Source organism: Rhinoderma darwinii, chromosome 3 (assembly GCF_050947455.1).
Source record: "Rhinoderma darwinii isolate aRhiDar2 chromosome 3, aRhiDar2.hap1, whole genome shotgun sequence".
Taxonomy (NCBI): Eukaryota; Metazoa; Chordata; class Amphibia; order Anura; family Rhinodermatidae; genus Rhinoderma; species Rhinoderma darwinii.
In genome coordinates this window covers 387,845,680-387,868,912 of record NC_134689.1, presented here as the reverse complement: position 1 = coordinate 387,868,912, position 23,233 = coordinate 387,845,680, and the positions used below count along the sequence as shown (strand labels likewise).

Here is a 23,233-nt window from a genome sequence, read left to right as displayed (position 1 = left end):
TTTCCAATATCCTTTCTATATTAATTCCTCACGGTTTTCAAGATCTCTGCTTGTTTTTCAGTTGGACCATTCAGTGTTTACTTCCAGTAGATAAAATTCCGTCGATTTGATCATGTTGGGATTGTTACATGGTCATGTGATGGACACAGGTGCTGGGATCATTAGAAGACACCGCTCTGATACCGATACTGTAACTGTAACGACCCGTGCACCTGTGTCCATCACATGACCATGGACAGAATTTCATTCACTGGAAGTATGTTCCTACAGAATAACAGCAAGCACAGATCTTGAAAACCATGAGGAATTAATACATTAAGTATGTGGTAAAATTGTAGAACTTTTAATTATAGAAAAAAATATCATTCATTTACTGACACCGGACAACTCCTTTATGGCCAAAATTATCTGTGTCCTTAAGGGTATGATAGAGTCATAAAAAGTGGGCTGTTTATGAACAATGGGGGAAATTGAACAACTTTACTACATAGAAAAGGCGCAAAAATTTTAACTTTTGGCCAGTTTTGCTGCTTTTGGCACGGACACATATACGATAATTTACGTCAGCAGAAGTGGGACAGCCAATGATGCAACAAATTTATTAAGAAGCGTGCGCCTCTTCATTTCTGACATCTTACTAGTTTCCTATAGACTGGTGTATGAAACGCCAATCCTAATATATCCCCCCGTGTGTCTATATATATATATAGTACTAGGATGGTTTGGCTTTGATGGAGATCTGGCTACAGGCTACTTTCAGATAATTATCAGATTTTCCCCGTCTTGAATGCGTCGCTTGTCTTGAACGTAGAAATATCCAGTGTCTGACTCCTTTGCTTCCTTCTCTGGTGACTTTAGTTCCTGCAGGACACACTGGACGCTCTGTTCAACATAATGATGGAGACGCAAGACAAGGAGAACTGTGACGTGCTGGTGTTTGATGCACTGGTGAGATGAAGGAGGAATCAATGCCGAGACGTCTTCGATCTCCTTTACTTCCCGTCTATCCCTTCTGCTTTATTCTATATCATTTCTTATTTCCCATTCCCTTAGCCGTTGCCTAATTTCCTGTTGTCTTTCCTTTCATGTTTTTTTGCCTCTTTTTTATTTATTTTTTTTGTCTTGTTCTTTTAGGTTTTTATTATTTCACTGATTGCAGACATTAAGTTTCAGCACTTTAATCCGGTCCTGGAGACTTATATCACCAAGCATTTCAGTACAACTCTGGCTTATGAGTAAGTAAGCGATCTGTCGAGTAAGGCGGGCCTTGTTGCCCATAGCAACCATTCGAAGTGCAGCTTTCTTTCTTAACCCCTTTATTTGGACGTACTATTGTCCTAATTGTGGTCTTCTAGCCGCAATACGACCTACCGGTATGTCGTGATGATGGTGCGGGCATAGGAGCTGTGCACATGTGACCACTGCGGGAACCAGCTGTCCGGTTAATGGCCCTTTAATACCTTAGATGCTGCGACCAGTACTGATCGCAGCAACTAAGGTGAGTACACTGCGGGAGGGGGCTCTCTTTGTTTCACCACTGTCAGCCCCCGCATTGTGATCGCTGTGGCTGACCGTTTTAAGTTGACAGCCCGGAGCCGAAGAAGGGCCCCCAGGGCTGAAAAGTATTGATACCTACATTGCCAGAAGTATATTGAAATATACCGATATTCCAATACACTGCTTTATATATTCTACATCAAAAGTCAACTAATAAATTTAATTTACCTAACGTAGATTAAAAAAAAAAAAAAAATCGAAAACATGTAAGGCTCTGTTCACATCTGGGTTCTGGTATCCGATTATAGCAGAAACTGAGACGCATTCCTAAATCCGTCATACAACGAATACCACTGAACTCTGATTTACCCCATAAACATATTTGGTATCCCTGTAAGGACCTGTACTATAAGGCCTTGTTCACATAGCCTTTTTACAACATGTATTTTGGGGCGTTCTACGTTCCGAAATATGCATCAAAGAACACTGGATTCATTTTCCCATTGACTTGAATGGTAATAAGCATCATTAGTGCATATGGCGCGTTTATTTTAGTTTTGGTTTTTTTTTATTAAAAAAAGCAAAAAGAAAAAAAATGCCTCTAAAAATGCTTCAAATACACATCAAAATACACACATTCTTCTAAAACTGCTTAAAAACACACGTGTTTTTGATGTGTATTACGCTCTGTTTAATTCAGCCTCCAAATTACGTCATGTGAACATAGCCTTAAGCTAATTTGTCGGTGTAGGGTAAAGGGCATTACAAGAAAGAAGAAAAAAAACATGGCAGAATTGCTTTTTTAATGCATTCAGCCATTATAAAAATATCACACAAATTAAACGCTAATTTCAATATACCTCAAAATGATGTCTGGACACATACCACAAAAAAAGAAGACCCCATGCACCTACACAAATGAAAAAATACGTTCTGGCTGTCGGAAAGCGGAGAAATAAAAAATATACAATTTTCTGATCATGACGTGTCTCCCCATTAAAAAAAAAAAACCAATGCTGGAGTAGCTTTTCTTAGAATTTTACGTTGTGCCGTTCTTCTGTTGTTCCTCCTGGAAATGTATGAATAAATTGTCAACTGGGTGTTACCATTCCCCTTGTCAATAGGGTGTGTCTCTATACAGTCTCACTCTGCCAGCACTGATTGGACAATGTTAGACAGTGTAGGGACACGCCTCTTTGACAAAGGGAATGCCAACAGTTGTCAATTTATTCATACATTTCCAGGAAGAGTAACAGAGGAATGGGACAAGATGCTCCAGAATTGTTGTTTTATGGGGAATGCAAATACTAAAACAGACCTGTCAGGAGATGACAAGTCCTCTTTATGGACAAAATTGGCCTCCTCCTGAGGGGTTTAAAGTTCTCTATCAAAAAATAAGCTGCACTGTGATTGTTCGCTATGGGCTCCTAAATGGGTGACCGTATGAGAGTGCAGGAGGCATGGACGGGGTCGGGGACATGAGGGAAGAAGCTCTGCTCTGGGTTCTTATTTGCAGAAGGAATCAAGACTTTGTAGGGTAAAGATCTGGGCAGGGGATCGGCATAAACCAAAATTTGACAACCACTGCTCTGAGGACCATTTTGTGCCATTCAGAATAACTGAATTAGTTTTTTATGCTCCATTGGATTGTGGTCCGGAAATTGGGACCACGCATAAATGTGATGGTATGTCCACCGAGGGCTGTCAGTCTTTGTATGTGACCGTGGGCATCCAGAGCATTGATATTTATAAAATACACGTCAATGGCGTAAATGATATTTGTATAAACATCACATTCCGATATCAGAACCTGACAATTATACACAGATGAGCGGCGCCACATAGGCGCTGCTTGTCTATTCCGGCAGAAGCCGTCTACCACCGGTAGCTTTTGTAGGAGGTTTCTTCTCTTGTGTCATCTCTGATTGACTAACATGTGTATATATGTCTGTAGGAAGCTGATCAAGGTGTTGACCTGGTACGTGAGGAGCGCTGATGATCCAAGTCACAGGGAGATGCTCTTCTCCTCCCTGAAAGCTATAAAGTACTTGTTTCGGTTTATTGTCCAGTCCAGAGACCTCTACCTAAGGTGGGTGTCTACACAATCCCGATCCCGTGGTAAGCAGCTCTTTAGAGGGGCGACTTGCTTTAGACACGAGGTTGTCCGGTTCGGCCAACCCCCGTTAATGTATCCAAAAGGGCAACACTCGTTGCAAATTTTCAGTAAAAGCCCAAAAATACTTCTGTAGTTAAAGAGAGAGTATTCTGCGTCCTGAAGTAGTTCTAAAATGTAAAAATAAATCAGGCAGGTTTTCTTTATTGTGATCCTGTGACTTGAAGTGAATGTGCTTTACTTGCTGTCATCCATTTATAGTGAATTCATTCTTGGAACCAATGTAACTTTGAAGTGAATCTCCACCGTTTATCGTCATGACTTTTTTGGGTAAAAAATTCTGTGATGATTAGTTTCTCAATATACCTATACAGCGATTGGAGCTTCCTCCGCCACTAGAGGGAGCTCATTGTGTTATTATTGAGTTCAATGTATATGACTACGCAGTAAGCTCTTCAGCTCCCTCTAGTGGTGGTTGCAGACAGCCTGCATATTCTGGTTTAAAGGGGGATTCCCATCTTGAATATTTATCCAAAAGAGGGCACATGGTGGGAGGTGTGAGTCAGTCCCATAGTGTGTGAGAACCCTATTCTCTACTTTACTTCCCAGGTCTGTAGTTTGTAGCCTTTAAGAGACTTACCCATCTTGGACATTTATGACAAATCCACAGGATATGCCATAAATGGCCGATAGATGCGGGTTCCACCTCTGGGACCCTCACCTATCTCTAGAACGGTGCCCTTGACCCCCATCAGTAGATGTCAACATGGGCCAAGTCTGTCACACAACTTTTTATTGACTTTTCCCATGGTAAAAAAGCTGCTGCCTCAAATTGTCTGCCAATGGTATCACAAGATTCAGGTCCTACAACCAGCCTGTGCCTTAGATCACTTAACCAAAGTTTTATCAGAGGCCAGTTTATCGAATTATGGTGTTTCGGTGACATCAGCGTTGTCACCATGGTAGGATATTCTTCTATGTACACTGTGACAATTAGCTTTCTTTAAGACGTGGACACCATGGTGGTTGGACAGAAGAAATAGCAAAGTACGGCTCAATATACTTCAAGGTTCTTAGTCGGTTATTTAAAAAATGTATATTAAAGGGTCACTTTTTTTGCTGACATCAGGTTTTACGGTCAGGATGAGGGAAATGACCAGTTCAGTGACTCCATACGACAGCTGTTCCTGGCCTTTAATGAACTGATGGACCGACCGTTGCAGGAAGCAGTGAAGATTAAGGTGTGTGAGAGGCCTAGGTAGGCCATTAATTTTTTACAGCTATATATTACCACGTGTTCTTCAAAACTACCCGATGAAGAATGTGGTCTATAAATAAAAAAATGCTGTGCTCTGTTTCAGGCGGCTGCATTGAAGTATCTTCCAGGAATTATAAATCACTTAAAAAATGTCTTTGATCCAGTGGAACTGAGGTACGATATCCGAATATTTTACCATTAAACAGAGGAGTCCTGTTAGCCAGAAGTCTTGTGTAACCCATGAAACTCTCACGAAGATAACACCCGATCATATGGATGCCATAAAGGGTGGGCACCCTGGTTATGACCCCTTTCTAAAACCTAGAGCGCCATCTAGCGCTACAATTCCCCACCAGCAGCCCATGTATGTCTGGTCGAAACTTCCCAGTTGGAGCATCAATATTTGATATCCAGGGCAGTTGTTATTATTCGAGAAGGTTTTCTTCATGGGGCAATTCGGATTGACCACATCCACACCCATCGTATGCCCAGTACAAAGTGATTTTACCTTTTCCATAAAGTTTCCCTGTCGTGTAGGTTTTCAATGACCAAACCTGACCAGATGCTTTTCTATCATTTCGTGCCCAAGACCCGCATGGCATATAGGATACTTACCAGGCTCGGGTTGGATACAAATCTTATGCTGGTCAATACTATGGCTCTTAGGGCAGATCATTAATTTAATTTACAATATATGGTGATTTTTTTGTTGCCCGGCTTTGCGTTAAACTAACGTCTTCACACGGGTCTTATGCTTGGTCCAATGTGGGATTACAGCAAGGGTGAATCGACCTTTACTTAAATCGTGTGAAACTTATGAACTCTTGACTCATTTTACAGCGACCTCTTCACCAAGTTCTTGCAGAGTGTTCCTCCAGACCAACTTGTCCATCAGACACTGACCTGCATGTGCAAAGTGGTGGAGAGCGACCTCTTTCTTCAACCAGGTGAGTACCTGGTGGTTAAAAATAATCTTTATAGTCTAATAATTCACATATATCATATCCTGTATGGGAATGTTAATAAATACATGAACCTTGTTCTTTGCAGAGTCTAGAGATGCCCTTTTACCCCTCTTTATTGACCAGCTAAGTGGACAATTGGATGATAATTATAACAAACCGGATTATGATGCCAGTGGACAGCTCCTTAGTAATATTTTGGAGGTTCTTCAGAACAAGGAGGCGGTAAGTGACAGAGTAATTCTTGTAGTACTAATCAAAATTATGGTAGCTCTAAATAAAAGGGTCAGAAGATGAGAGGGTTTAAGATTTTCAGAAATGGGCGTGGAAATGAAAGTGTTAAGAGCAGCCTGACATGTCTTCTATACCTGCTTTACCTATGATTCTGTTTTATGGTATCACCACAAAATATGGTCATCGGGCATCGCTGCCGACAACCCATACTGTGCACGGAACAAAAAAAAAACTTGCATTCCTCCAAAGGTCAGATATCCAATGGGTTATATAAGTAAAGTGTTGTCCATAGGGCGTGTGAGGCAGGTGAGTATGTAGCAAAGGAATAGTCCCAGGTGAGTGAGGGTTTTGGCGACAGTTCTGTTCAAAGGGTGTGGTGGAAATAGGAAGAGAGACCAGATTAAGTAGGGTGGAAAGAAAGTGTATAGGTTCTAGGTAATGGAATATTTACCTAGATGGGAGGGTAAAAAGTTTCCAGTAGGGTTGAGAGAGGTTTTTCTCTACTAGTTGAGGGATGGGGGTAAGCACTCATAAGGCCTACAGAGGTCCGTACACGAAATACCTGGGAGTCTCCATGCCGGATGGGAACAGTGCATTGCTGCAGACGGGGCCTATAGGCAGAAAAGGGAAAATTAGACTCAAATTAATAGGGAATGGGACATAATGGGGTTGACCATGTGCTTGCATTGCATTGGGGGGGGAACCATAGTATTCTATCTATTGTGAGGGGTTGGCACTCTAGGTATAGCCAGAGCAGTAGTTCATGCACTGCATGGTAAAGGGTTGGTTGGGCTGATTGGAAGTATATAGGACGGTTGGGGACCCCCAATCCACCGTTCAACTTGTGACTGTACATCATGTCCCTATTGACTGGGGAACCACACTTTGTGCCATACAGTGGTAATATGCAGGAACCAGGATAACAAGCCCCTGAAACAGAGGATTTTAGGGAGCAGGCCCATTTTTAAAGTGAGGATGAGGTCCAACCATCTCTATAAAAATATATTAATAAATTGATCAGCACAGAATGTTGGATCTAAAAACATCAAAAAGGTGGAGGTGGAGTCCCACTGTAATTGGTGAGTAAAGTATTGTAATAACTCTGTACGAAAGGTTTGATCTGTTTTGAATAGGCTTGAATTTAGTTTTGTCTTTGTCTCTGTCTTGCATTAGATTTATTCTAGATGATAGGCTTTATCTTGTGTTTGTACAGTGTGACTCTACTCAACATATCCAGCTCATCATGGAGCGTCTACTACGGAGAGTAAACCGGACAGTGATTGGGATGAGTCGTCAGTCACCACATATAGTGAGTTTCCGATGGGGCACTAGGGGGGAGTTTACCTTATTCCACCAATGTTGATATAATAATGCTGTGCTATTTGGTAGACTTCATGACGTTTCTGATTGTTCCTTGTTTAGAGTCGTTTTGTAGCTTGTATGACAGCGGTTCTTAGACAAATGGAAGATTATCACTATGACCACTATATCAGCACTTTCAAGACTCGTCAAGACATCATTGTAAGCTCCTAAATTACTGCCATAAGACCATTTCTTATCTTCAAGGTTCGCCCACATCTCCAACTTTCCATCTTTTCTCCCCACCTTGTGTAGGATTTCCTGATGGAAACATTTATCATGTTCAAGGACCTAATTGGAAAACGAGTATTTCCAAAGGATTGGATGCTGATGAGCATGACGCAGAACAAGTAGGTGTCTTCTTCCTACGGTTAAGATTCTTCTTCTTCTCTTTCCTTAAGGTGTACCTCTAGTAATCCACTTAAAACACTCTTGGTCTATGCATCTCAATGTGTAAATTCAAGCTCCTAATCTAGAAAAAAAAGAGTGAGTGCTCTGTGCTGTATATTAGCTTCAGCCCTAAAAAAAACTGTAGCCCTTTACTTCCTCCCTCCTGATGTCAACTGCAGGAGCAGATAGCGGCAGAGAGAGCTGAAATAACTTGACTACCTAACCCAAACAGGGAATTGCTAGCTATCTGAGGGAATTGCTAGCTATCTGAGGGAATTGCTAGCTATTTAAAATCCTGGGATTACAGCAGCATCTGCACTGACTCAAACAATGTGTAAGAGGGAAATAGGAGGAGTGGCAAGTGTAATGTGAGCTAGCAGACTTAACAGTGACCCTGACCGTGCTGCAGTTCTACTGTAGCGTTATCATGGCAGACAATGATGACAACTTCCTCATTTGGTTTCTTCTACTCAGTCTATTGCTAATATTGCAGTTCTGTGCTGGAAAGAAGATATGGATTATTAAAAACGTTCTGGATCATCAAGTGCCTGATTAAAGTGTAACTAAACGTTTGACAAACTTCTGACATGTCAGAAGTTTTGATTGGTGGGGGTCCGAGCACTGACACCCCCACCAATCGCTCAAACGAAGCTGCAGAAGTGCTCGTGTGAGCGCTCAGCCGCTTCGTTTTTGTTCGGCTTTTTCCAGGAGGCCGATGTATCGGAGTACGGGCTCATAGACTTTCACACGAGCGCCTCTGCCAATTCGTTTAAGCGATTGGTACGGGTCTCCGTACCCAGACCCCCACCAATCAAAACTTCTGACTATGACGCTTGTCAAACGTTTAGTTACCCTTTAAAAGAATTTCACTGTAATAAGTTTTTAGGGTCCTCTTAAAAACGAGCCCGCTCGTTGATCGACGCTCCTTTCACAAGAAGCTATGTATGGGGATGAGCCCTTTTTACTGCAATTCATTGTCCCCATACATTTCTTTCATGTCGGTATGATGTTTTCGGCTGCATAAACTATACAATTAGCCGATGAACGAGCGTTTTCTCGTTCATCAACTGATCGTTTCCCTGTTTACACAGGGCAATGATCAAGAACGAGCGTTCTGTGAACTCTCGTTTGCCCGATAATTGGCCCATGTAAAAGGACCTTTAGTTGTCTACTTGTCATTGTCATTACTGACTAATTTCTGGCTGTTTTTCTTGCAGGGTGTTCCTTCGGGCCATGAACAGGTTTTCAGTTGTTCTGAACAAGTTCTTCCTGGATCAAACCAACTTTGAACTGCAGGTAAGAACGTCTTTTCTTGGGCAAAGCTTTAGGAGACAGAGTGATGTGAAATTGAATAAAAAATATGTTTTGAACAGTAAGGGCGGGCAGGTTATGGAACTCTTTGCCAATTAAATTGTAATGGCCTATTATTTCAATTAACGTGAAAGCATTTTTATGCCTCCTATAGAAAAGTGGCATCTCCATAAATATTCGATTTAACTTAGGGTAATTACTTGAGCTTTCTCAGCACCAACATAATAAAATCAGCAATAAAGGAAAAGCTGCCAGGGCACTTTTTGCCTCTAATTTTACTTCTTACATCAGCTCTAAGGAGAACGTTATTGAGCTGTTACACAATCTCTGCCATGAACTATCTTGCAGCATAGGTATAATTTACCAGACACATACCTAGAGACGGGCAGCCATGATCTACATCACCTAGAGACGGGCAGCCATGATCTACATCACCTAGAGACGGGCAGCCATGATCTACATCACCTAGAGACGGGCAGCCATGATCTACATCACCTAGAGACGGGCAGCCATGATCTACATCACCTAGAGACGGGCAGCCATGTTCTACATCACCAAGGGACGGGCAGCCACGTTCTACATCACCAATGGACGTGCAGCCAGGTTCTAAATCACCTAGGGACGGGCAGCCACGTTCTACATCACCTAGAGACGGGCAGCCGCGTTCTACATCACCTAGAGACGGGCAGCCGCGTTCTGCATCACCTAGAGACGGGCAGCCGCGTTCTGCATCACCTAGAGACGGGCAGCCGCGTTCTGCATCACCTAGAGACGGGCAGCCGCGTTCTGCACCACCTAGGGACGGGCAGCCGGGTTCTGCACCACCTAGGGACGGGCAGCCGGGTTCTGCACCACCTAGGGACGGGCAGCCGGGTTCTGCACCACCTAGGGACGGGCAGCCGGGTTCTGCACCACCTAGGGACGGGCAGCCGGGTTCTGCACCACCTAGGGACGGGCAGACGGGTTCTGCACCACCTAGGGACGGGCAGCCGGGTTCTGCACCACCTAGGGACGGGCAGCCGGGTTCTGCACCACCTAGGGACGGGCAGCCGGGTTCTGCACCACCTAGGGACGGGCAGCCACGTCCTACATCACCTAGAGACGGGCAGCCATGTTATACAAGTAAACATACAAACAGTAAAAAGTTGTTGCAATAATCATAATAATAATCGTTATTCCTATTCCGTTAGCCTCTGGATTCGGGCTATACGATTCCACTGTAAAGAAACCGGGATCTACCGCACTGAGATAAGAAAGGTGTATATTAGAAAACTGTATGATTTTTCTATTCTATAAATAAAATAAAAAAACCGAACTTCTGCACAGATTCAATAGATCGAAATGATCATGGGTTTAAGTGTTTTTTGTTTGTTTTTTCAAACTTACTAAAGCTGGACATAATAATTAGACATTTGTAAATGAATCCTGCCAAATTGTGTATGAAAACAGCCAAACTGTCCGCCAACCGCGCCCACTGGCAGAAAGTAAGACGCAAGGGTGGCATGGGTTCTATTTTAAAGGGATATTCCCGTTTCAGTAAGTAAATTGTTTGTTCTTTGCAAATGTTATTCTAATGAAACTTTATACAATTTTGTCATGTACTCAAACTTGTTGACTTGGATAAACATCAGTCCTGGTCATGTCATGGACACACAGGTGCATGGATCGATACAGTGCAGTTATCAGAGCTGTCTTGTAACGAGACGTTCACCGGTGCCCATAACATTACCATATCCACCAAGTAAACGGGGACTGCACAGGGGTCTAATAACAGCCTAGCACCTGCTCTAACAGCCGGGATGGAATGGACCCCAGGGATGTCAGAAAGTGTTGCCTTGACAAAAGCCGAGTGACCCAGATCATACTGGAGTTTGTGAATACATTAGAGTTTAAAATAAACATGTAAAAAAACTAAAATAATAAGATTTATAAAAAAATATTTAAAACATTTGTACAAAAAATAGTTAAAAAAACGTCTAAACAATTGCAATTATTTTGTATAAAATACATTTTCTTGTGCATACATTGAACTTTTTTGGTTGTCGCACGACGGCAATAACCTATACAATTTAACAGGTTATTTAGTGTAAAACAATATAAAACATAAACAAAAAAAACAAATACGAAAATCACTATTTTCTATAGCCACGTCGCAAATTATTTATTTTTTTAACCCCAAACCATGCTAAAAACAAGGCTCATGCAGTCACGTCATTGAAAAAATAAAAACATTTTATGGCTGCAGAAATCTGGTAGGGAGGCGAAAATAAAGTTGTCATCATGTGACTGCTGTTTCACTATCGAATATTACACTTCCCATCACCCGATGCGTCTATTCTCCCGGCTTCCCCACTCCTTCGGTGTGCGCATGGGAGATATAAAATGCCGCTATACAGAAATAGCGACGTATAACTGCACATGCTCATCCGGGAGAAGAGAAAACTACTAGAAGACGTTTCCACAAAAACCGGGGGGTAAATATGTTTTTTTAGGGGGTACTTTGGGGGGATGATTTTTGCAAAGTAGGAATATTTCATAACTATATTGATTTCCGCATACTTATTGAATATTTGCGAATCTGCCAATACCCCATTAAAGAAGGGAAAAACTTGATGCACATGGTTAATGAAGAAAGGATCCATCATGATCTATTATTCACCCCCATCATGCAATGGTTCAGCTCTGGTGCATATATACGTTAAGTCCATTGGAAGTTCCTGATTCTCCTGGCGGAGATCCAGCTGGTAGGGAGTCTTAAAGGGGTATTCCCAGAATCTTAAATTACGCTCATTCCATCCGTATCGCCAAAACATTAAACTTTTCCAATACATATAATTTGCCAATCTAAACCCTTTTTCTGTAATCTCCCCCCAAACTTCTCCATCAAGAAGGCATATTTACCCCTTGTCTCCCCTAGATACGTCCTCCAGTAGTTTTATCATCCGCACTTTGCTATATCTGTATAGCAGCGTTCCATCTCACCCTGTGCTGCTGTTCTGGGCATGAATGGTTTGCCCTGAATCACAGCACAGTGTGGTTATGCGGAGCGCATTGCAATCCTAGGAGAAATATTGACTGTCTAAAAAGGCACGCATGAGTAGAGTGGGAGGGGAAGGGCGAACAAGCGCAAAGGCCGATGGGAAATGTAGTATTGAGAAGTGAAATAGCAGTCATGTGATGACTATAGGGCCGCCCAGTTTGTACAATGACCCCTGGGAGGACAATAGTGGAATCCTAAGTGACAAAAGACTGAAAGAAACCAAGTAGTCGGGGTAAGAGGGCACTTAGGATTAGGTTTTCATATGTCTATCAAGAAACAGGCTTTTCAAAATTCTGGTCCAACCCCTTTAAGGGCAATGCTCCCAGGGTAAGTATTCCAAATAGCGCTCCTCTAGAGGGAAGAAAACGGTCTCTCTAGTGCCACCTATAGGAGACTATTGCGTAGGTCAATGTGTGACCCCTTATAGAGCCTTGAAACATGACTCAGGTTAATAGCCAAACCAGAGACCCCATCTGTAGACAGCACTGTTTCAGAGTTGTTGCTCCTCAGCAGCATAGAACAGCTGGATCTCCGCAAGGAGAATCAGTACCTTCCAAGAGATGCTTCAAAGGCTAATCGCACAGCCAACCAGAACCTTACTGTGTACTGATGAGGAGCAACAACTCTGAAACAGTGCTGCCTACAGATAGGTGTCTTTTTTTGGCTATGAAACCGAGTCGTGTTCTAAGGCTCCATAAAGAGTCGGACGTTGACAGTCACCTATATGTTCACTAGATAGACCATTATTCTTCCTTCTGGAGGAGAACTATTATGTATACATAAAGGTTACACTGAGATCTATGGAGGGTCACATGAGCACATTTGTTGAATTGAACTATAAATTACATTCCTGATCTCGTTAATTAATGTTGGATTCTGGGAAATTCCATGAAAGTCGGTAATAATATGGCAGGTGCCCTCCACTGATCTCCGGCTACTCTTTATTTCTATCTCAGCTCTGGAATAACTTCTTCCATTTGGCCGTGTCGCTGTTAACCCACGAGTCGCTGCAGCTACACAAGTTCTCTCAGGAGAAGCGGCACAAAGTCCTGTGCAAGTAAGAACATAGAAATAAGTGTTATATGTTTAATATTCTGTTCAAAGTCGCTTTTTTATTCATCTTTTTTGCGGTCTGAATTTGTGGAGGAATTGGGAAATAAATTGGACCAAGAGTAGATCCGTAGAACGCAAGGAGACCCATGTGTCAATCATTGCGCTTTATCAAAATAGTGCAATTGTGTAAAGATACGCGGTTCAAAATATATAGATATATATCAGAAAAAGGATGCGGCCAAGCAGTCACAATTTTCCAACATTGATTTCTGCCATATGTGTACAACATGCTGAGATATAGTGCCACAAGAATCTCAATCAATCTCAAGTTTATTGGTAGTTATCGTGAGACGCCGGAGCCGTTCTGTCATGTTTTACATAGTAGTAGTTCTAGGAACACTTTTTTTATTTTTTTATTTAAATTGGTTTAACATTTTGTGCTTTATTTATTTTTTTGTATATCTTTATGCAGTTAAAAACTTTTTTTTTTTTCTCATACAGAGCTCCAAATCCCCTGCATAGATATTCTGGCAGCCTGCAGCCACCACACCACCACTAGAGGGAGTTAAGCAGCTTACATTGAACTCCATAATATAACAGTATGCAATTAAGCTCCCCCTAGTGGTGTTAACAAGCAGCCCGAATTTTATAATTTAAATGGAATCTGTCAGCAGTTTTAAGGACTCAAAACCGCAAACCTAGCGATATAGGGGAGGGAGAGTCATTGTAAACATACCTTTTGGACCAAGAAACCCATGTTTGAGTCCCCTGGCATGGCGGTTGCAAGTGCCACTGTCTGCTCTGAGTGATGACTCTAACGTAAAATCGGGAGACCGCGGCGATTAGGGAATTAAACATAATGCATCAGATGATTAGTATTATTTTTGTACTTGTCCACAAGCTGAATATTCCATAGCAGGTCCGTCGTTGTGGGGTGCACTGTGTGTCTGTGATTCTTATTGTAAATCTGTATTTCTTCATGTTTTCTGCAGATATGGGGACATGAGGAAGGAGATTGGTCTGAAGATCAGGGATATGTGGTATAATCTAGGTGAGAGGCCAATACTATGTCTGTATATTACATTATACTTTTATATTTGTATAGGTCAGGGGATACACGACCACATTTACATTCGCCAATCGCAGAATTACCTCCGCTGAGACAGAACCTCAATGTATACCACGCATAGATATTTGTTTGCATGTAAAGTTAGTATACTTCCACTGCGTCTCTCAATTAGGACCTCACAAGATTAAGTTCATCCCTTCCATGGTGGGACCAATCCTTGAGGTGACCCTCACCCCAGAACCAGATCTACGCAAGGCCACTATACCCATCTTCTTTGACATGATGCAGCATGAACATAACTTCAGTGGCAGTGGTCATTTTCACATGGTAAGTGGCCAGACACGGGTAGGGGGCATTTTCTTTCTCACCTGCCTGCAGACAGGGTTCTGTTCATGGGTTCCCCTGATGGTAAGCTGAGACGGAGCCCTGACGCAGATGTGAACGAATCCTTACTTAACCAGTCCTTCTCTTGCCCTGTTATGTCCAGTTTTATCCTTTTAGTTATGTTCTTTTTGTTCTGTAGTTTGAGAATGAGCTGATCACACGTCTGGATCAGGAGGTGGAAGGCGGAAGAGGAGACCGACAGTACAAAGATCTTTTGGAGAAACTGTGAGTTGTGTCATAATTCAGTGGAAACTAGTGAAAGAAGTTGTGGTGTGTGTGGCTGCTTGTGTTCTCCCTTTCTTCTCCATTTAGTGTCCTCTCCTCAGTATAACCCTCCCTGATCATTTCTGATGTTTGTCCTCAGCTTGTTAGAACACTGCAGGAAACACAAATATCTCTCCAGTTCTGGGGAAGTCTTCACGGTCCTGGTCAGCAGCCTGTTGGAGAACCTTCTCGATTACCGCACAATCGCCAATGATGAGAGCGAGGAGAATCGGATGAGCTGCACAGTAAACCTGCTGGTACTAAACTTCTCCTACACAAAAAACTATATATATATATATATATATATATACACACTAGTCCTCCGTGAATTAGAATATCATAAGTTATTTTATTTCAGTAATTCAATTTAAAAAAATGAAACTCCTGTATTCTATAGATTCATTACACACAGAGTGATTTATTTCCAGCATTTTTTTCTTTTAATTTGGATATTTATGGCTAATAGTTAATGAGAACCCAAAATTTTGTGTCTCAGAAAATGCTAATATTATATAAGCCCAATTACAAAAATGATTTTTAATAGCGAAATGTTTTCCTACTGAGAAGTATGTCCAGTACATGCCCTCAATACTTGGTTGGGGCTCCTTTTGCATGAATTACTCCATCAATGCTGCGTGGCATGGGGGCGATCAGCTTGTGGCACTGCTGAGGTGTTATCAATGCTGCGTGGCATGGGGGTGATCAACCTGTGGCACTGCTGAGGTGTTATCAATGCGGCGTGGCATGGAGGTGATCAACCTGTGGCACTGCTGAGGTGTTATCAATGCTGCGTGGCATGGAGGTGATCAACCTGTGGCACTGCTGAGGTGTTATCAATGCTGCGTGGCATGGGGGTGATCAGCCTGTGGCACTGCTGAGGTGTTATCAATGCTGCGTGGCATGGGGGCGATCAGCCTGTGGCACTGCTGAGGTGTTATCAATGCTGCGTGGCATGGAGGCGATCAGCCTGTGGCACTGCTGAGGTGTTATCAATGCTGCGTGGCATGGGGGCGATCAGCCTGTGGCACTGCTGAGGTGTTATCAATGTGGCGTGGCATGGGGGCGATCAGCCTGTGGCACTGCTGAGGTGTTATCAATGTGGCGTGGCATGGAGGCGATCAGCCTGTGGCACTGCTGAGGTGTTATCAATGCGGCGTGGCATGGAGGCGATCAGCCTGTGGCACTGCTGAGGTGTTATCAATGCGGTGTGGCATGGAGGTGATCAGCCTCTGGGACTGCTGAGGTGTTATGGAAGCCCAGGTTGCTTTGATAGCGGCCTTCAGCTCGTCTGCATTGTTGGGTCTGGTGTCTCATCTTCCTCTTGACAATACCCTATAGATTCTCTATGGGACTTAGATCAGGCGAGTTTGCTGGCCAATCAAGCGCAGTGATACTGTGGTTATGAAACCAGGTATTGGTACTTTTGGCAGTGTGGACAGGTGCCAAGTCCTGCTGGAAAATGAAATCAGCGTCTCCATAAAGGTTGTCAGCAGAGGGAAGCATGAAGTGCTGGACAATGTCCTCCTAGACGCTGCGCTGACTCTGGACTTGATATAACACAGTGGACCAACACTGCTGCTCCGTGGTCCAAAGTCCTGTTTTCAGATGAAAGTAAATTTTGCATTTCATTAGGAAATCTCGGTCCCAGAGTCTGGAGGGAGAGTGGAGAGGCATCAATCCAAGTTGCTTGTGGTCCAGTGTGAAGTTTCCACAGTCAGTGATGGTTTGGGGGGCCGTGTCATCTGCTGGTGTTGGGCCACTGTGTTATATGAAGTAAAGACTTACCTGGGGGTAGAGAGTGCATCCTGGTGCCATATGAGAAGACAAGCTGGCAGAGGCAGTGTGATGTTCTGGGCAATGTTCTGCTGGCAAACCTTGGGTCCTAGCATTTACTGTCTTGTATTTCCTAATGCCCTCTTTCACCATGATACCCCCGCCACACTGCAAGCATTGTTCAGGAACGGTTGGAGGAACATGACAGAGTTCAAGGTTTTGACTTGGCCTCCAGATTCCCCAGATCTCAATCCGATCGTTCCTCTGTGGGATGTGCTGGAAAAACAAGTCTGATCCATATACGTATATATTATTGCCCGTTTATTTATAACACTGATGCTGATGCACCAGCAATGGAGATGACCCTGAGAGGTGCCCCCGGTCAAACTTTGGAGCACCCTACGGAGCCAAGTTCTGAACTATCTGGTAAATTCCTACTTAACCAGCGTGAGACTGTGTCACGTTAAGGATTAGGTGGGTTTCTGGATTAATGGAATTTTATAACCGAATCTGCAAACATTTACACCTTTACATTACACGTTGTTCTGGTCTGTTTGCTTCACTATTTATTACTTATATTTTTTTATTTTTTTCGCTCTCTTGTGCAGAACTTTTATAAAGAGAAGAAGAGGGAGGATATTTATATTCGGTAAATATATGTGTATCTGGTAGTATGTGATGTTGTGTTCCCTTGTATTACTATTGTACAGTTTACTCTGAGTTTTATTGTTATGTAGGTATGTATACAAACTGAGGGATCTGCAGCTCAGCAAGGAGAATTACACAGAGGCAGCATACACCCTGCTACTCCATGCCGAGCTGCTACAGGTGAGGGCTCTACACAAGCCTACGTGACCACTTTGAAATTCTGCTGATACTTTGCATTATGGGATTGCCGCTATGGCACAGTCCACAAATTTGTATTGCTCAGACTGAAAAAAACTGTACATATGTGGTACTGATCGTGTTACTTTGTCGCCCTCTAGTGGTCAGATAAACCATGTGCGCCTCACTTGCTGCAGCGAGACAGTTACACGGTGTACACACAGCAGGAGTTGAAGGAAAGGCTGTACCTGGAGATTATTGCTTTCTTTGATAAAGGCAAGGTGAGTCGGCTGCCTTCTTCTCGCATGTATATTGTGCATTGCTGTCCATGCCCGTAATCCTGATTTTCTCTTGTACAGATGTGGGAACAAGCGATCATACGCAGCAAGGAGCTTATAGAGATGTATGAAAACCAGATCTTCCACTATGAACCCCTCAGTGTCCTGCTGGTAATACACTGAAGCTTGCACCTGTGGTCACATATTCACCCGACGGCGCATATTCACCCGACGGCGCATGTTCACCCGACGGCGCATGTTCACCCGACGGCGCATGTACACCCGACGGCGCATGTACACCCGACGGCGCATGTACACCCGACGGCGCATGTACACCCGACGGCGCATGTTCACCCGACGGCGCATGTTCACCCGACGGCGCATGTTCACCCGACGGCGCATGTTCACCCGACGGCGCATGGTCACCCGACGGCGCATGGTCACCCGACGGCGCATGGTCACCCGTGAAAAAATATGGTTGCTTTTACCAGAAACCGTGCCATGCGTGTCTATAGGTTGTGTCTGGTATCGCCGCTCAACTCAATGGAAGAGAATGGGGCTGAACTGCAATGCCACACACAACCTGTGGTCAGGTGTGGTGCTGTTCCTGGACTACCCCTTTAACATGTTATTTTAACCCTACTGTGAACAACGTAAAAAATGCAAGAAATCAATGGTGGAATTGCCCACTAATGAATGTTGATCAACAATTTATATGCACCCCAAAATGGATCAAAAAATATAATTTGTCCCGCAAAAAAAAAATTGACTGAACAGTAAAAATTTAATGGCTCTTGGAATCCGTTGACTCAAACACACAAATTATTTAAAAAATATATATATCTATATAGTAAAACCTAAAAAAAAGCCATACATATTTGTTATCACTGTAATCATACCGACCCATAGAATAAAGGTACAATGCTATTGTTGCTACACGTTGAACGGCGCAAAATTTAAAATAAAAAAAAAACAATAGCGCAATTGCTGTATTTTTCCATTCCCCAGGGCGAGTTAATAAAAGTTCATTAATACATTTTATGTACCCCATAATGGTGCCATTGGCAAATACAATTTGACCTACAAAAACAACAAGCCGTCCTACATCTATTTCGATGTAAAATTTATGGCTCAACGAAAACATTTTAGTACATGTTCAGACATGGCGGAATAACCAGGGACACTGTAGGTCCACTGTAATGTAACAGCTGGCTGGCACTACCCACATGCCAAGTTCAGGTCTTCCTAATGCCAGAGCACTCCACAGTACATATACCGGCGTGTCGTAGCCCTCCGTAGATAACCAGCTACTTTTTGCTAATGGTCTATAGGTTCTCCAGTGGTTTCCATAGTCTGTCTGATACTGCCGCATCTGTCACGGTCTCCCCCATTCCTTCCCACCTGGTCTATTGTCCTCATCCGCTCACTGACCTCTCTGTGTTCTTAGAATAAACAAGCCGGCTTCTACCAGAACATCATGCGCTCCTTGAGGTTACAGCCGGAGTACTTTGCTGTGGGATACTATGGCCAGGGGTTCCCTTCCTTCCTGCGGGTAAGACAAAGCTGTCGTTCTTTACCCCTTCCCCATCTTTTATCCATGCGCTTGTCTTCTGGCTTCTTGCCCTCCATCTAGTAAGCCATTATTCTTCCCTCCTTATCATTCCACGTTCTCCTTGACTTCCTACGTCAATGATGTAACATTTTAATACTTCCCTTTTCCTGCAGAACAAGGTTTTCATATACCGGGGGAAGGAATATGAACGGCTTGAGGATTTTAACCTTTGGCTTCTAACCCAATTCCCCAATGCGGAGAAGCTCTCCAGCAGCTCCCCACCGGGAGACGACATCAGAAACTCACCCAAACAATGTATCCTTCTAAGGTCCACAAATGTTGTTTTTTGGTTTTGTTTGGGGAATTCTGGGGGATAGAGGGCGTTTCCCCTTTCAGGACCCTCCTCTATATGCCAGGGCAGGGAGTTGCTACTAAGAGGGTCTCTCAATCTGGAGGACCTGGCACATCTGTGCATTACACAAACAACCCATTGATATAAATGAACACTGTGTAATTCTTTATTTTTCCTGTGGTGGCGCTGCAGGGAAAGTGAACACTTGCTGCCAGATTTCCCCACAGATTGCTTCTGATCGCTGGGTCACCCTGTGATCAGCTTGCTGTCAGTGAATCCTAAAGAAAAGGGATTCTTCAAAGCAGACAACCTCGTTTAGCAATTTAAAACCACTTTAGGCCTTAAAAATGTCAGGTGCCTGTGACACTGTGATGGTGACAATGTTGGAGCGCCAAGATCCTATTATATGATTCTTACCCAGAAGAAACCACACATGCTGGCTGATAAACCCCTTCAGCACCACATTCAACGTTATTTGCAATGCTGACAAAGGGAGCGGATATTAATCGGCTGTTTTCGTCACTCTCCATATAAAAACAGATGGGCGTGGCAGAAGCGCCTATCATCTCCTCCGACTTTGGCCCTGGCTTCAGGGCAGCAATGAGGGACACAATATCCATCTTCTCTTGCTTGTCCCAGCAGTCGAACCCCCAATAAGACTCTTTGGTATATCCTATGTGTAGGCCATAAATGTCTTTGACTAGAATACCCCTTTAAGTGGTAAAATCCGGGTGACCTGCAGCTGCCACAAGATGGAGCTAATGAGCGAACTGCAGACAAATGTATTATTGAATTGACTGGGACCTGTATGGAGCTCTGTATCAGAAAAATGGAGCTACAACCACGAGAACGGTATATGAAGAAATTAATCTGTGCAAAACCAATAGCTTGGAAAACATCAAACACTTGGATTCTGCTTTATTTCCTTAAGAACTCCTATAGACGTGCAATGTTTCAGTGTGAAACCATTAATGAACCTTCCTCCACGATATAAGGACAAGCTGGTGCCAGAACAGATTCTCAGGTAGGCACTGGTCCCTTATTATCACAAAGAATCATTGTTCTGCATGATGTAGTGTGTGGCACCCGGACTGGTTATTACGTGTCTTCATTTGTCACCTGCAGTTATTATCGATTCAATGAAGTTCACAGTTTTTCCTACTCTCGGCCATTCCGAAGAGGAGAGAAAGATCCTGACAATGAATTTGCTGTAAGAATATTCACATATCCAGATATGTATGTAATACAGATGTAGCAGAGCTGAATTTGTTATTTAACATGGCGGCCTATCTTTATTTAACTTGAGCTAATATACAATCCAGAACAAAAATATGTGTCCTGGAAACTGTCAGCAAGCTGCTGTTAACAGATTAGTGATTATTTTACTACGTCTCTCTGTTTAGTAGTGTGGGTGTATGTGAATGAGCTCTGGGTTCGTGTAATTAATACCTAAAAGGGGGGAATGAGCTCTATTCTGGGGTCCTCCGTGGTCCCACCACAACTGCACAGATGCATAAATACCTCTGAATCCACATTCAAGCACTTGTGTGGCACAACTGAAAAAGTATTACGCGCTTTAATACCCGTTGATTGATAAAGCTGGCAATACATGGCCTGATTAATTTCCCCCGATCCAACCAGTAAGAGGCTGGCAATGGGCGCTTACGATGGTCGGAAATCATGCCGTCCTTCATCACAAGTTGTAAATGACCCTTCCGTCTTTTCTCATAGAGAAGGGGATGAGTGACACCCACTGTGCTGCCAACCCCACTAAAACAACGGGTTCAGGAGGGGGAGCCAATGTCATAGTGACTGTGTCGAGGAGACCTCTGGCTATGTGGACAGCATGATTAAAATGGGAAACCCTCTGGTTTTCAATAACCACTGTGCCCCAGGATTACCTCATTGACTGTGCATGCCAGGGCACCCTATTGACTGTGCCCTATTGAGTGCCCTCATTGACTGCTCCCAGGTGGATCAAGACTGACTGTGCCAGCCAGAAAAGTTTTTTTTACCTAGACAAGTGCCCGCTCCGGCCAAATGGACAACCAACTTTGTGGGAGACTTGTCTGCCCACTCCAGTATTGTTGCCAACTATGGTGTAAACTGGCACTAGACGTGGAACTCTTCTCATCTAACCTTCTCCGATAATAGCTTGTATTGGCTTGCCTGGTTCTGACCCCATTAGTAGGTTATGTTAGGGGAGATTCTACTACTTATGGGAAATCAATGATCCCGCTTTCAATATATTTGACATGTTATATGGTAATATATTATACTGACACATGGGCACTAGATTTACTAATGCCGTGCATGTCTCCACCCTATAGACAATGTGGATCGAGAGGACTACGTTCACCACAGCGTATAGGCTGCCCGGCATCCTGAAATGGTTTGAAGTGAAGCATTTACACACAGTAAGCAGAATTACCTTTATGGAACCACATACTATTTTTCTGTAACTCTCTAAATTTTTGTGCCTTTTGGTTTGTACTTAAAACTAAAAGTTCCACCTTGGAGACCTTCTAAACCACATATTCAGGAATTGCTTTGTCAACATTCCCTAAAATTACTCAACCCACCCCGCGTTTATTAAAAGGAGCAATTCAGGACATGGCAGCCAATAAGGGTTCATGTTCTCCGCCGACAACTATTCATCCCGCCCCCCCCTCCCATACACGGGGGTGCTTGGCCTGGCTGAGCATTCATGTGTTCCCAATGGGGACAGCGGAATAAGCCTCTACCAAACACTTCTGCCAGTGGCTTATCTCGCACGGGAACAAAGGATCGGGCATGTTGAAATCCAACATCTGTCTTCAAGGTGCCCCCATATACATTAGGTGGTCGGCAGGTCCCGGTCGTCGCTCTGCAACACTGGCACTCCCTGAGTGGTCATAGGAAACCCCTCCCCACTGGCTGCCAGGGGTTATCTTCGATTATAGAAAAAGTTTTTTTTCTTTCCAGAAACAGTGCCACATTTGAGCATGGACTGTGTCTGATATTGTAGCCCCATTCAAGTGAATGGGGCCGAACTGCAATACCGAACCAGTGAATGACGCTGAGCTGCAATACCATACACAGCCTATATACAAAAGTGGCGCTGTTTCTGGAGGGAAAAAAAAGGTAACTTTTTTTTTTTTTTCCTCATCTCACGCATCTCCTTTAATTAATCTGCATGTACAGGACATAGAGATTCTCAATATGGTTGACGCAAGTAGGAATGGTGTCTAATACTCATTTGTTCTTCTAGGAAGAGATCAGTCCATTACAGAATGCTATTGAGACAATGGAGCTGACCAATGAGAAGATAAGTCACCAGGTCCAGCAGCACAGGGCAGACCCCAACCTTGCCCTCCACCCACTCTCTATGCTCCTCAATGGTATTGTGGACCCTGCCGTCATGGGAGGATTCTCTAACTATGAAAAGGTAGTCCTTACCATTAATAACCAGATCTCTGCATGTTCATGTCTCTTATGTCCTCGTAAATATGTTCTCTGTCCTTATAGGGTATGTCCACC

At 43.4% G+C, this 23,233-nt stretch overlaps 1 protein-coding gene across 1 annotated transcript in view; it reads left to right on the top strand.

The window, feature by feature from the left end:
• DOCK5 (dedicator of cytokinesis 5) overlaps positions 1-23,233 on the top strand; it is a 77,223-nt gene that overhangs the window by 46,932 nt on the left and 7,058 nt on the right. The window contains exons 20-45 of the mRNA XM_075858937.1: positions 859-948; positions 1,135-1,235; positions 3,452-3,586; positions 4,740-4,851; positions 4,972-5,042; positions 5,709-5,815; positions 5,919-6,055; positions 7,278-7,373; positions 7,487-7,585; positions 7,679-7,773; positions 9,031-9,109; positions 13,121-13,221; positions 14,210-14,268; positions 14,459-14,613; positions 14,810-14,895; positions 15,035-15,191; positions 17,316-17,356; positions 17,445-17,535; positions 17,694-17,813; positions 17,892-17,981; positions 19,258-19,362; positions 19,536-19,677; positions 20,657-20,738; positions 20,840-20,924; positions 22,045-22,131; positions 22,965-23,141. Of these exons, the coding sequence (XP_075715052.1) occupies positions 859-948; positions 1,135-1,235; positions 3,452-3,586; positions 4,740-4,851; positions 4,972-5,042; positions 5,709-5,815; positions 5,919-6,055; positions 7,278-7,373; positions 7,487-7,585; positions 7,679-7,773; positions 9,031-9,109; positions 13,121-13,221; positions 14,210-14,268; positions 14,459-14,613; positions 14,810-14,895; positions 15,035-15,191; positions 17,316-17,356; positions 17,445-17,535; positions 17,694-17,813; positions 17,892-17,981; positions 19,258-19,362; positions 19,536-19,677; positions 20,657-20,738; positions 20,840-20,924; positions 22,045-22,131; positions 22,965-23,141 (2,700 nt within the window). The remainder of the gene's footprint in view (positions 1-858; positions 949-1,134; positions 1,236-3,451; positions 3,587-4,739; positions 4,852-4,971; positions 5,043-5,708; positions 5,816-5,918; positions 6,056-7,277; positions 7,374-7,486; positions 7,586-7,678; positions 7,774-9,030; positions 9,110-13,120; positions 13,222-14,209; positions 14,269-14,458; positions 14,614-14,809; positions 14,896-15,034; positions 15,192-17,315; positions 17,357-17,444; positions 17,536-17,693; positions 17,814-17,891; positions 17,982-19,257; positions 19,363-19,535; positions 19,678-20,656; positions 20,739-20,839; positions 20,925-22,044; positions 22,132-22,964; positions 23,142-23,233) is intronic.